A 13,267-nucleotide genomic window follows, 5' to 3' on the forward strand; every position below is an offset into this window, starting at 1 on the left:
TTTCAGGTTTCCGAACCTCCTGCCTGATGGTAGCAGTGAGAAGGCATGGCCTGCATGGTGGGGGATCTTTGGTGATAGATGTTGGCTGTTTGAGGCAGTGCCTTGTTTACATATTTTCAAAGGAAGCCGAGAAGACTGCAGATGCTGGAATCACGCACAAAGACACACTATTGGAGAGCTCAGAGGGAATGAACAGATCGTGTTCCCGGAGGTCGAAACCCTTCTTCACTCGGATGAGAGTAGATTAATGCGTGTAGTGGTCAGAGATGTTAAGCAATGCAAGGGTAAAAATTGGAGAAATATGTGCTGTTCTCCGGCCGCTGGGCAATCTCCTGCTGCTCAGGAATGTTTCCTGGACTCCTGCTGCCTGGCCTCCAAGCTCCTTTGCCAAGATGCCCGTCCGCAGAGACTGATTCTGTTCATTTCCTTTACCAAGATGGCGCCGGGCAGTTGTAGCCAAAGCGGCGTCCAACTACACATGCGCAGAGCTGCAGCGGCGGCTCCCGAGTCCCGCCTGCGAGCTGGCGCGTGCGCACAGTTGCCCAAGATGGCGGTCAGCCTGCGTGTGGTGACGGAGGCGCTGAGGGAGCTGACGGTGCCGGCGGGTGAGGGGACGAGTGGCCGCGGGAGTGAAGGGTCCGGAGGGAGAAGGGGGCGAGGGGCCCGGAGCAGATAACTGCGCTCGACGGGAGGGTAACCGTGCGTGTGGGCGAGGGAAACGGCCGCCCGTGTGCTGCCCCCGGAGTAACTCGGACAAGTGTGAGGTGCTGCACGCGGGTAAATGAACGAGGGCAGCACCTGTACCCAGAGGGGAGGCCGGGGAGCGGACACCCCGGGGTGCTGGGGGCGGTGACACCCCGGGGTGCTGGGGGGCGGTGACACCCCGGGGTGCTGGGGGCGGTGTCACCTCGGGGTGCTGGGGGGCGGTGACACCTCGGGGTGCTGGGGGGTGGTGACACGGGGTGCTGGGGGCGGTGACACCCCGGGGTGCTGGGGGCGGTGACACCCCGGGGTGCTGGGGGCGGTGACACCCCGGGGTGCTGGGGGCGGTGACGCTAGTGGCGAGTGGCACGCTGGCCTTGAACGGTGTGGGCATTAAGTACTCGAGTAGTAATGCGATGCTCCAGTCGTTGGTGAGACCACACCTGGGGGGCACAAGGTGTAGTTCTGGTCACAACACCAGAATATGTCATTAAGATAGAGGGAGTGGAAGAGATTCACAAGCATGTTGCCCGGACTGGAGGGCTTGAGTTTAGTTTAGTTTAGTGATACAGCGCGGAAACAGGCCCTTTTACCCACTGGGTCCACGACGACCAGCGATCCTCGCACACTAACACTATCTCACACACACCAGGAACAATTTACACTTACACTAAGTCAATAAGCGAGTTCGGTATTCCGAACGCAAGGAATCATGGGATTTGTTTAAGGTCAAACGCTATAAATAAATATCGAACTAAGCGCTGTAGAATCAGTGAGTATAGTTTGGGAGGGGGACGGAACGGTGGGGGGGGGGGGGGGTGACTGGACCAGCTCTCGGCAGCTGCACGCACTCAGACACGCGCCTCATCCGCAGCCAGGATTGAATACGGGTCCCCGAAGCCACAAGCACTGCCGAACCGCCACTGGACCGTCCCCGGTCCCCCCCCCTCTCCCCCCCAAGTGTCCCATCCCCCCAGGGGGACAGCCGGAGACGTCCAGACCGACGGGACACCGGCCCTCAGGCCCACAACCAGCGCAGAGAAGCGCCAACCACAGCTCACCTCCGCCTCTCCCGCCGGGCCAATGGACAGCCCAGACCAACGACACCAGCTGCCCCAGGCCCACAGCCAGCACGGAGAACCCACAGGCCCACAGCCAGCGCGGAGAACCCACAGGCCCACAGCCAGCGCTAACTCCAGCCCAACCCTGCTCCATCTCCAGAGGAACCTGCTTCCCGATGGGCTGCTACGGCGACAAATGCCAGTTCGTCCACGGCCTGGCCGAGCTGCGCTCCCACAGCCGCCACCCCAAGTACAAGACAGCCGTGCTGCACCTTCCACACCACCGGCTTCTGCCCCTACGGTACCCGCTACCACTTCATCCACAACCCCGAGGAGGAGCAAGGGCCCCGGCCACGTCTGCGCCAGAATGCCAGCCTGGGCTCAGCCTTCTCCAGCCCGGCGCTAGACTGGGCCGCGCTGTGGGTGGCCTTCAGCCCCGACCTGGAGTTGGAGCTGGCCCGGACTCTGGCTTGGGAGGAGGTTGCTGGTACCACCAACAGCACCAGACGTTCCAGTCGGAGCCCGTCCACAGACTCCCTCTCCGATCAGGTTGACTCCAGCAGCAGCGGTTCTGAGTCACCCATCTTCGAGCAGGGCCAGCGGCTGCCCATCTACAGCAGGATCTCGGTGTCAGACTGAGGGGAGGTGGGTGAAGAAGAAAAGTGAATCAGCACCTCCCCCTCGCGCTGGCTCCAAGTCTGGGGCCGCCCCCAGACAGGGACAGGACACCCGGGAGTGAACGGCCCAGCAGCAACAACGCCCGCAGCGATGGGGAGCCAGGCCCAACCCCGTCAGTCCAGAGCTGCCGGTCCGCCCGACGGGACAGGCAGAGCCGAGATGGAGCAGCCGGCTGCAAGTCTGGGGCCGCCCCGCCAGCCCACAGCCACCTCGGACACCTCCGGACAGGGATAGGACACCGGGGCAGGGATGCGGACGACCCAGCAGCAACTCAACAGCGGCCGCAGTCGGGATTGAACCCGCGTCTCTGGCGCTGAAAGCTCTCTACCGCTGCGCCACCGTGTTCTAAGGAGAGACTGTACCTGGACTGTTTCCCCTGGAGTGACGGAGGCTGAGGAGGTGAACGTAGAGATTGATCAAATTATGAGAGGTGTTGACGGGTGAATGGTCAATCTTGTTTTTCCCAGGGTGGAAGAGAAAACCAAAATACATAGGTTTAAGTTGGTAGGGGAAAGATTTAATAGGAACCTGAGGGACAGGTTTTTGTCATAGTGGGTATATGGAACAAGCCATTGGAGAAGGCAGATTGATGGGTGACATGTTTAGAAGTCATAGGACAGGTTCGTGGGTAGGAATGGTTAGTGATTCAGGCCAAACAGGAAAATGTGACTGAAAAATCCAGTCTCAAGAAGGGTCTCGACCCAAAACCCATTTTCTCTCTCCATAGATGCTGCTTCACCTGCTGATTTACTCCAGCACTTTGTGTCTACCTTCGATTTTACCAGCATCTGCAGTTCTTTCTTACACAGGGAAAATGTGGTCAACTTGGTCAGCATGGACGTGTTGGGCTGAAGGGCCTGTTATTGTGGTGCATTTACTATGATTCCAATAAAAGCAGAAATGGCTGGAAGTACTCTGCAGCTCAGGCATCATCCGTTTCAAGTGAAAGCTCCACCAATTGAATCTTTAATCCTTTTGTTTTTCCACAGGATGTGCTGGCTTTTCCCAGAACCTTTTTTACTCCAGATCTGTGTTATCTGCAGCTTTTGGAGCAGGGTATAAGGGGTTTCACCACTTCAGATTGTTCACCTGTGGCCATGGTGGGGGTGCGGGGGGGGGGGGGGGGGGGGGTGGATGAATGTGGGACAAATTCTTGGCCACGATCCATACAGCAGCTGATGTATGCCACTGTGATTCTTTGCAGAAGTGACTGCGGTGTCACAGGCCAGTTGTGAGGATGTGCTTCTACAGACTCTCTCCCGCAAACTCGCTGCCCATCACGAGAAGCTGCGGCAGGATCCAGTCAGACTGGCTCTGGGGAAGCTGAGGAGCAGCATGCTGGCCCAGTTAGCTTGGCCCATGAGCAGCGATGATGTTGTGTGGAGCTTTGTTGCTGAGCTTCTTGTGCTGCTCTTGTGTTTGAAGCAGACAATGATCGATGTGTTAGCACAATTCACACCCCCAAAACCAAACCCCAAGAGCCCAGAGTGTGCACCGCCTCTCTCTCCTGACACTCTAAGCATCTTGCAGCAGAAGACCGTCCAATCCACGCTGCAGTTTGTTGTGACTCTTGGGATCTGCTCTCACCTGCTACCTGGGGTTGGGATTCCCCTTGGCTGCAGGTCAGAGTTTGCAGCAACGGTTGAGAAGTTGGTTGGTGACTCGATGCCTGCGAGTGGGACATGGCGACTGCTCAACGTCACGCAGGTGCTCCTCAGCATTGCTGAACACCCGTCCCTGGAGAGCCTTGTGTTCACCAGGCATCTCGGAGATCTCATGGCCAGTCTCTGCCAACTGAGTTATTCATCAACCAAAGATCAACGGAAAGCTTCACCAGGACACATTGCCACTCAGAAGGTACAGTAACCAATATTACAATAACCAGCCATCTTGCAGCTATCTCAACTACACACTCGATATTTTAAATAACTCTGCCAATTACCAACCTAGTAGTTCTCCAATCAAAGTGCATTCTGAACCCATAGCAAGAGCCTGTGCTGTTTCCTCCTTTGTCCCAAGAGAATGGACTGTTTCTCCATGTATAGGGTTTACAGATTTCTATCAGTTGGGTTGAGCAATGCGTTAGCATATGCTGACTGGGAGAGAGGCAGTTGGGGCAGAGAGAGTTGACCTGTTCTGCATTAGTGCCATCTCACGGCTGTGTTGTTTGATCACAGGTTGCATTCAACCAGATCTTGCTCCTTCTGCGTAGAGCAGTGGTTCCCAACGTGGGGCGTACGCCCCACAGGGGGGCAATTTGATTTTTAAGGGGGGCATCAGGTAAACATATGTAGTTTGTTTCAGATGTTATTTTGAGTAAATTCCATTTTCTGAGAATTATTTCTTTGTCTGCTCGTGCTAAAATATGGGGGGGGGGCATCAGGATTTTAGAGGTGATTAGGTGGGGCATGGCCAAAAAAAGGTTGGGAACCACTGGCGTAGAGCAATGTAGCAGTGTGATTTGTTCAACTGCATGCTGTCGAGGGAGGGGGCACATTATGGACACAAACATATGAGAGTGTGGCTAGTGACTGGGGTGCATGCTGGAGGTTATGTCCCGGGGAACCATGCTGAGTTTAACGCTCGTAACACTTATGTGTTTCTGTCAGGGCCTCACTGAAGAAGAGCAGCGGGCCTGTCAGGAATCCCTCCGGAAAATGTTGGATCAAGTTTATCAGCCGAATGTTATCAAGGAACTGCTGATTCTTCAGGGAGGAGCGAAGGTAACGGTCTCTGATGTGGGCAATAAGTGCTGGCCTTCCCTGTGATGTCAACATAGTCATGGGCTGGTAATCACAAAAACAGACCATTCCGCCCACCATGTCCTTGCTGACCATCAAGTGAGCATCTGTACAAATCCCATTTACCAGCTCTTGGTCTGTAGCTTTCGACACCTTGTTAATGTTGCCAGTCTACCTGCCTCCACCATTTTCTCGGGCAGTGTATTCCACACTCCAATCACCTGGGTGAAAAAGAAACTCCTCTAACCTTCTCACTCCTCACCTTAAGCCGAAGGGCATCTCAGGTCTTCAAATTGGAAAGGGTGCAGAAGAAATTCACCGGGATGTTACCTAGACTTGTTGCCTTAAATTATAGAGGTATACAAAATCATGAGAGGCATAAATAAAGTGAACGCTCAAAGATTACAGCATTCTAAAGCTAGAGGACGCATGCTGAAGGTGAGAGGGGAGAGATTTAAGAGGGACTTCAGGCAACATTTTTAGTCAAAGATAATTCTAATTAGAATATGTTCCAGATGAACATAGAAACAGATGCATTTTGACAGATATATGGAGAGGAAGGGTTTAGAGGCTATGTGCCAAATGCAGGCAGACTAACGCAGAATGCCAACTTGTTCAGCATAGGCAAGGTGGGTTGAAGGGCCTGTTCTCATGCTCTATGGCTCAGCGGCCCAGCAAGCTACTCAGTCCAGGGTGGTCAGCATTGGCCAACAAATGGCGGCTCATGTTTACTCATTCCCTTCACTGAAAGACATCTACATCACTTGTTGATTCTGACATTTATCGGACTCCAATTCCATAATATGGTGCGACCCTGGATTCTTTTCTGATATCACCTACCAAGCCTCTTGCTGCAGTGGTACTTGTGCTGGGCAGTACATGGTAGTCTTGTCAGCAATGCCGTCCATGGACATGAATTGCCAGCAAGGAAGGCTGGTGGGGAACTCCAGGAGGGTTAGTTACATGACTTGTTGCAGCCATATTGAGTGTGTTTGTGTTTGCAGGTGGTCAGAGTGAGAGGTGGCTCTGCACAAGCCATGCTGAAGGCTCCGGCCTGGCTGCGACGTGTTTGTGGCCAATTCTTGTCCCAGGCACTGATGAAGCCTCATGGTGTCCAGGCCGTGGTAAGAGGAATTGTGGAAGGAGCTGGTGGTAAGTGATCAGATCACCACAGCCCATTGCTGGGGCAGGGGGTCGGGAGGCGTTAATTGTCAGGAATTGATGCAGCAGTTCTGGACATATTATATTGTGGAGTGGGGAATGATGCCCAGTGTTAGAACATGTTAAAACATGGAGCAGCAGGGCTCAAGAACAGGCCCTTCAGCCCTGAAGAAGGGTTTTGACCGGAAACGTCACCTATTCCTTTTCTCCAGAGATGATGTCTGACCTGCTGAGCTACTCCAGCATTTTGTGTCTACCTTCAGCTCGCAATGTCTGTTTCAGACCGTATGTCAGGACCATCTCTTATCTGCCTGCACATAATCCATTCCCTCCATCCCCCTATTCATGTGCCTATCTAAAAGTTAAATGCCACCATTGTATCTGCCTCAATCACTACTCTTGGTTAGGTGAAGGGAAGTCACTGAGAGAGGAGATCCTTTCCCTTTCTCATCTGCTTCTCGTCCACCATCTAACTCCACTCTCCTATCCAACAGAACCTCCCCCCCCTTACTGTTTAACTGCCATTTGCTCTTCATGTTTTATATTAATGATTTGGACGAGGAGATTGAAGGCTTTGGGGCCAAGTTTGCAGATGATATGAAAATGGGTGGAGGGGCAGGTTGTGTGGAGAAAGCAGAAGGACTTGGACATGTTGTGAGAGTGGGCAGAGAAGTGGCAGATGGATATAGTGTAGCAAAGTGTGGAGTCATGCACTTTGGTAGTAGGAATAAAGGAGTAGATTATTTTGTAAATGGGGTCAGAATCCACAAATCGGATGTGCAAAGGGACTTTGAAGTCTGGTGCAGGATTCCCAAAAGGTTAATCTGCAAGTCAAATCGGTAGTAAAGAAAGCAAAGGCAATGCTAGCATTTATTTCAAGAGGGCTTGTATACAAAAACAGGGATGTAATGCTGAGAATAGACACAAAAAGCTGGAGTAACTCGGCGGAACAGGCAGCATCTCTGGAGAGAAGGAATGGGTGACGTTTTGGGTTGAGGCCCTTCTTCAGACTGGTTAGGGATAAGGGAAACGAGATATAGACGGTGATGTGGAGTGATAAAGAACAATCAATCACAATCACAATAATACTTTATTAGCCAAGTATGTTTTGCAACATATACGAGGAATTTCATTTGCCAAGTCAGTCAAACAAATAAAAAGCTACGGAACACACAAAATACATTTTAACATAAACATCCATCACAGTGACTCCTCCACATTGCTCACTGTGATGGAAGGCGGAAAAAAGTTCAGATCTCTTCCCTTCTTTCCTCTCCCGCGGTCGGGGCCCACGAGCTCTCCGTTGACGGGACGATCTTGACTCCCTTACCGGCGCGGTTTTGGCCTTCTACAGCTCCTGCATCGGGGATGTCAGCTCCCCCACGCCGGGCATGATCGAACCCCGCGTCAGGGCTGGCGTAGATGGACGAATTGGGAGTAGGGGATAGAGCTTTTGCTGGAAGCAGGGTGGGAAAAAGTGTAGTCGAGACAGTTGGAGTCAGTGGGCTTGTAAATAAATGCTGAGGCTCCATAAGGCGCTGGTCAGGCTGCATTTGGAACATTTTGGGCATCTGAGGAAGGATGTGCTGGCTCTGGAGAGGGTCCAGAGGTGGTTTACAAGAATGATCCCAGGAATGAGTAGGTTAACATATGATTCGCGTTTGACGGCACTGGGCCTGTACTCGCTGGAGTTTAGAAGAATGAGAATCTCAACCTCATTGAAAGGCTTGAATAGAGTGGATGTGGAGAGGATGTTTCCACTAGTGGGAGAGTCTAGGACTTGAGATCATAGCCAAAGTAGTAAAGGATGTTCTTTTAGGAAGGAGATGAGGCGAAATTTCTTTAATCAGGGGGTTGTGGATCTGGAATTCTTTGCCACAGAAGGCTGTGGAGGCTGTCAGTGGATATATTTAAGGCAGAGATAAATAGATTCTTGATTAGTACGGGTGTCAGAGGTTATGGGGAGATGGCAGGAGAATGGAGTTAGGAGGGAGAGATAGATGAATGGCGGAGTAGACTTGATGGGCCGAATGGCCTAATTCTGTTCCTATCATTTACGATCTTATGATCTAAGCTTGTCCAAAGATGGTCATAACAAGATGGAGCAACAGTGAAACTAGTACAACGACTAAATTGGGGGAGGGCCAGAGAGAGAGGGGTTGAAAGGGTTATATGATGTTAGAGAAATCAATAGTCATATCACTGGGTTGTAAGCTGCCCAAGCGTAATGTGAGGTGTTAAATTTGAGCGGTATAAATTTGATTTTTCAGACTTCAAGTAACCTCTCTCTCCATCCCTCCCCCACCCTTGTCATTGTACGAGTTTCACTGTCGTCTTGTTGAGTCATTTTGTCTGTAATTCCTTTTAACCTAGCCCGCAGCTAATGTTTCTATCATCGTTACTTTTTTGTATATCTTTCATTTATTTGTTCCATATCTCTCTATATCCCTGTCTATAAATCTCTTGTTTCCCTTTTCCTTGACTCTCAGTCTAAAGAAAGGTCTGTCTGTCTGTCTGATCCTGAAATTAAAACAAGTTTCGTTCAGATTAATGGCTTTACAATTTATTCACATCTTAAATTTTATAAAACCCCACCTTGAAAAAAGTATTTCATCTGCACTGGCAGTTAGCAGCGTATGATGTCACAATGGGATCTCTTTTACATAAGCTGCCCGTCAGCAGTGTTCCACCCCACAATGACATCTCAATGGGATCTCATTTACATAAGCTGCCCGTCAGCAGTGTTCCACCCCACAATGACATCTCAATGGGATCTCATTTACATAAGCTGCCCGTCAGCAGTGTTCCACCCCACAATGACATCTCAATGGGATCTCATTTACATTTTTTAAAAAAGTATTTAAAAAAAATCAGCAGCATTACATTCAGATTGATGTTATATTTTATAAGTTATTCACATTTTAAACTTAAAAAAAATCAAACTTTTCACTTTAAAACTTGCCCTGCCTGTTACAATGTTACCAAGTGACGGAACACCCAGTGCAAAGAGAGATTTGTTACATTGTTGTAAGGAGGGGTAGAGAGGGGTTATGGAGGGAGGGAGGGAGTGACTGAGGATAGGGGAGAGGTGAGGGAGGGAGTGGGGGAGGGGAGGAGGAGAGCGGAAAGAAGAGGGAGGGGGAAGGAGTGCTGGGGATGAGGGTAAATGAGCCACACCAGTGCAGTTCGGGGCTATGGGTGAGTGGTGGAATATTACGTTGGGGGAACGGGTCCCACTTGGCCTAGTACCCTCTAAAAGCTACATATGACAATAATAAACAGAGCTAAACTCTAATCCAGGCAGTATAGGTAAACATCCTACGCACCCTGTCCAACTGTATCTATATCTTTCCTGTAATGGAGCGATGCAGAACAGAACCAGTCCCAGGATCCTTGATTGTGGCAGCCCGAGTGTCTAGAACATTGGTGATTGCAGGAGGAGGGCTGTGGCAGTACTGGTCACCAATCATAGCAAGGATGTGACTGCATTGGAGACTATGGAGGGGAGTCACCAGGATGGGGCTGTTCAATAGAATGAATGAATGAGGTGATGGAAATAGAACAACGTGAGGCATAGATGATTCAATGACTACAGTGTGAGATTGGTCTGATAACCAGGCCGCAGTTGGCTGGATGTGGTCAGTGTGTGGCCATATGCAGCTCGCTCACAGCTCGAGGGAGACTGAGGTATCGTCGTAGCCCCAAGATGTGAATCATGTCTACTCTGGTCACGAGCTGTGTCTCAGTGTGCTTGTGTCTAAGCCATGGGGCCCTGTCCATGTCCTACCGCGGTTCCCCTCGCACTGTCGGCCCTCCATGCCTGCGCTGCGGATCGTCCGTGCCCACGCTGCATGCTTTCATTCTCTTTTACTTGCAGCTGGACCCGCGGGAGGGGAGTGTGCGGAGGCAGCAGCTGCTGACTGGAGGAAGTGTGATACTGTGGCCAGGATTCTGGCTTCCTGTCCCCAGCAGTGCTTGTGTGTTGGAGATTACTACCGGCACGTGTGCCCTCAGGTAAATGTTCACGACCACAGGGTGATGGCTCACACATTGATGGGGCAGGTGTGACTGTGGGACCGATCGGCCGGGCAAAACCACTGCCGCAGGATATGGCTTCCTCCAATGCATCAGCTCAAAGTGGCAGGGGCAATGTTTGGATGGAAGAAACAATATTAATTTGGGAGTAGTTTGTACATTCTTTATTCTTTCACCTCTAGCCTTCTGGTGACCTCAGTTGCATTTCTCTTGGTTTATGGGGCGGCTGCAATCTATCCATGTCCCGCTAGATGGAGCCATGGAGCAGATCAAGGTTCCCTTCACTCCATGCTAACACATAGACTTTACAACACAGGCACAGGCCATTCAGCCAGCCAGTCCATGTTGGTCCTTGCCCTCCTTGCTAGTAAATAATTCTACTAAAATTTACCTGCATTCAGCTACTTCCCATATCCATTAATACATTTGTACCTTGCCCTGTCGGGAGAGAGCTGTACAGCAGGGAAACAGGCCCTGCGGCCCAACTCAATCACACCAACCATTGACTTACTGAGCTAGTCTCACCTGCAGTGTTTGGCCCATATCTCTCTTAGCTTTTCCTATCAATCTACCTGTCGAAGTGTTTTTTAAACGTTGTTATTGTGCTCGCCCTCTGTACTCTGTCAGCTCATTCTATAAACCCTCCGTGTGAAGAAGTTTTGTCTTTCTTTCCCCCCTCAGCCAGTCTTTTACCCTCCAAGTACCTAAAACTTCCTCCTGCATCAGCATTTCAGCCAATCTGAAAGAAAGTCTTTTATTGCCCCCCTCCTCCCCATCCAATCACTGATTCCTACACTTCATGCCACCTCAGGAAAGCAGCAAACATTGTCAAGTACCATTTATATTCCGATCATTCCCTGTTCCCTCTCCTGTCAGGCAGACGGTACAAAAGCTACAAAGCATTACTGCCAGGTTAAGAACAGCTTCTTCCCCTCTCTTCTCAGGACGCCATCAGTTAGGGTGAAGACCTGATCTTCTATCCTGCCGTATAGCAGATCTTGCTCACTGGCATTTTTCTCAATGCTACCTGTTGTACTTGTGTAAGGCTTGCTTGTACTCACATAGACTGAATAGCTCTGGATAGAAAAGCTGCGTTTTCAACTTCTGCCTTGCTCCCTAAATTCACTGCAGGTTCTCGTTTCTCTTTCTGCCTAAAAGATCGGTATCAGTGTGTACTGTGACAGGTGCTGCTACTGCTCCTCATACACTGCCCTGTTCCTGATTCACACAGGTTCTGGAGCTGCTTCACATCCGTGACGCGCTGACAGCCCGCCAGTTTCAGCGCGTGGCCACGACCACTCTGCTCTCCATGGTGAGGGAACAACCCGAGCTGGCAACCGAGCACCTGCTGGGGCCTCTGCTGGCTCCACTCGTCACCTGCCTGAGGACCAGAGGTAGGCTGAGAGCTGAGCAGCAGCTCTTACACATTGTACACGGCCAGCGAGAAACGGCATGTTAATGTGACCTGAGTTGTGCAGAATGGCAGGACACTGATTGCCAGAAGTCCGATATAATGTTGGACACACTCAGCAGTCCAGCAGCAACTGTAGCTGGACAGAACGTTTTAAGAAAGAACTGCAGATGCTGGTAAAATCGAAGGTAGACACAAAATGCTGGAGTAACTCAGCGGGTGAGGCAGCATCTATGGAGAGAAGGAATTGGCGATGTTTCGTGTCGAGAAACAAGTCCCCAACGGAGAGAACAAAGCAAGGGTTACCCCACGACAGGTCTCGGATCCATGCAGTGTCTCCATTGGGCCACTGGCATTTCCTTGGCTTTCAATTCCCCATTATCTATAGGACATGAATCATTTCAGCATTTCATTATGGTGAAAAGTCATTGTCCTGAAAGGTTCAATCTGTTTCTCTGTCCTAGATGCTGCCTGACTGGCTGAGTGTTTATGACAATTTCAGCTTTTGTTAAAAGAATTGTGAAAAGTGGAGTCCCAGAGACTGAGTAAAGCAAGTGGCAGTGAGTGGTGCTGGGTCAGAGAGGGAGACACAAAGTGCTGGAGTAACTCAGCGGGTCAGGCAGCATCACTGGGGAACATGGATAGGTGACGCTTCGGGTCGGGATCTTGATCTGTCACAGCAAAGCAGATCTGTAGAAAAATGTGTCCCTTTAGTTTTAGTTTGTTTGGTCAGATATACCGTCCCATGCACTGAATAAAATCATCGTAGTGTAATGCTCAGACTCAACACTTCCAAAGCTGCAGCTTTGTGCAAAGGCTAGATGAATAGTAGTTGTGTCAAATGTTGGATAGTCACAGGATGTAGTGTTAGTAGTTAGAGTTAGTCACAAGTAGTGTCAGTAGTTAGTGTTAGTCACAGGATGTAGTTTTAGTAGTTAGAGTTAGTCACAAGTAGTTAGTGTTAGTCACAGGATGTAGTATTAGTAGGTAGTGTTAATCACAAGATGTAGTGTTAGTAGTTAGTGTTAGTCACAGGATATATTACAGCAGTGCTTTGGCAGGATAGATTAGAGGGCTCGTCTAGGGAGGCTATTTGGGTGGAACTGTGAAATGGGAAAGGTGTAGCAACACTTATAGGGGTGTATTATAGACTGCCTAATGGGGAGCGAGAATTGGAAGAGCAAATATGTAAGGAGATAGCAGATATTAGCAGTAAGCACAAGGTAGTTGTGGGAGATTTCAATTTTCCACACATAGACTGGGAAACACATTCTGTAAAAGGGCTGGATGGTTTGGAGTTTGTAAAATGTGTGCAGGATAGTTTTTTTCAGCAATACATAGAGGTACCTACTAGAGAAGGGGCAGTGCTGGACCTCCTGTTAGGAAATGAGACGGGTCAGGTGGCGGAGGTATGTGTTGGGGAGCACTTCGGGTCCAGTGATTACAATACCATTAGTATCAATATAATTATGGAGAAG

At 50.3% G+C, this 13,267-nt stretch overlaps 1 protein-coding gene across 2 annotated transcripts in view; it reads left to right on the forward strand.

Annotated features, from left to right (window-relative positions):
- The first annotated feature begins 547 nt into the window (after positions 1 to 547).
- tango6 (transport and golgi organization 6 homolog) overlaps positions 548 to 13,267 on the forward strand; it is a 54,810-nt gene continuing 42,090 nt past the window's right edge. Inside the window, exons 1-6 of one of the 2 annotated variants that reach the window (XM_033035608.1) lie at positions 548 to 643; positions 3,642 to 4,298; positions 5,051 to 5,164; positions 6,187 to 6,334; positions 10,221 to 10,357; positions 11,610 to 11,772. In XM_033035608.1, the coding sequence (XP_032891499.1) occupies positions 548 to 643; positions 3,642 to 4,298; positions 5,051 to 5,164; positions 6,187 to 6,334; positions 10,221 to 10,357; positions 11,610 to 11,772 (1,315 nt within the window). The remainder of the gene's footprint in view (positions 644 to 3,641; positions 4,299 to 5,050; positions 5,165 to 6,186; positions 6,335 to 10,220; positions 10,358 to 11,609; positions 11,773 to 13,267) is intronic. The other variant, XM_033035609.1, reaches the window with a different exon arrangement.

This window comes from Amblyraja radiata, chromosome 17, assembly GCF_010909765.2.
Source record: "Amblyraja radiata isolate CabotCenter1 chromosome 17, sAmbRad1.1.pri, whole genome shotgun sequence".
Taxonomy (NCBI): domain Eukaryota; kingdom Metazoa; phylum Chordata; class Chondrichthyes; order Rajiformes; family Rajidae; genus Amblyraja; species Amblyraja radiata.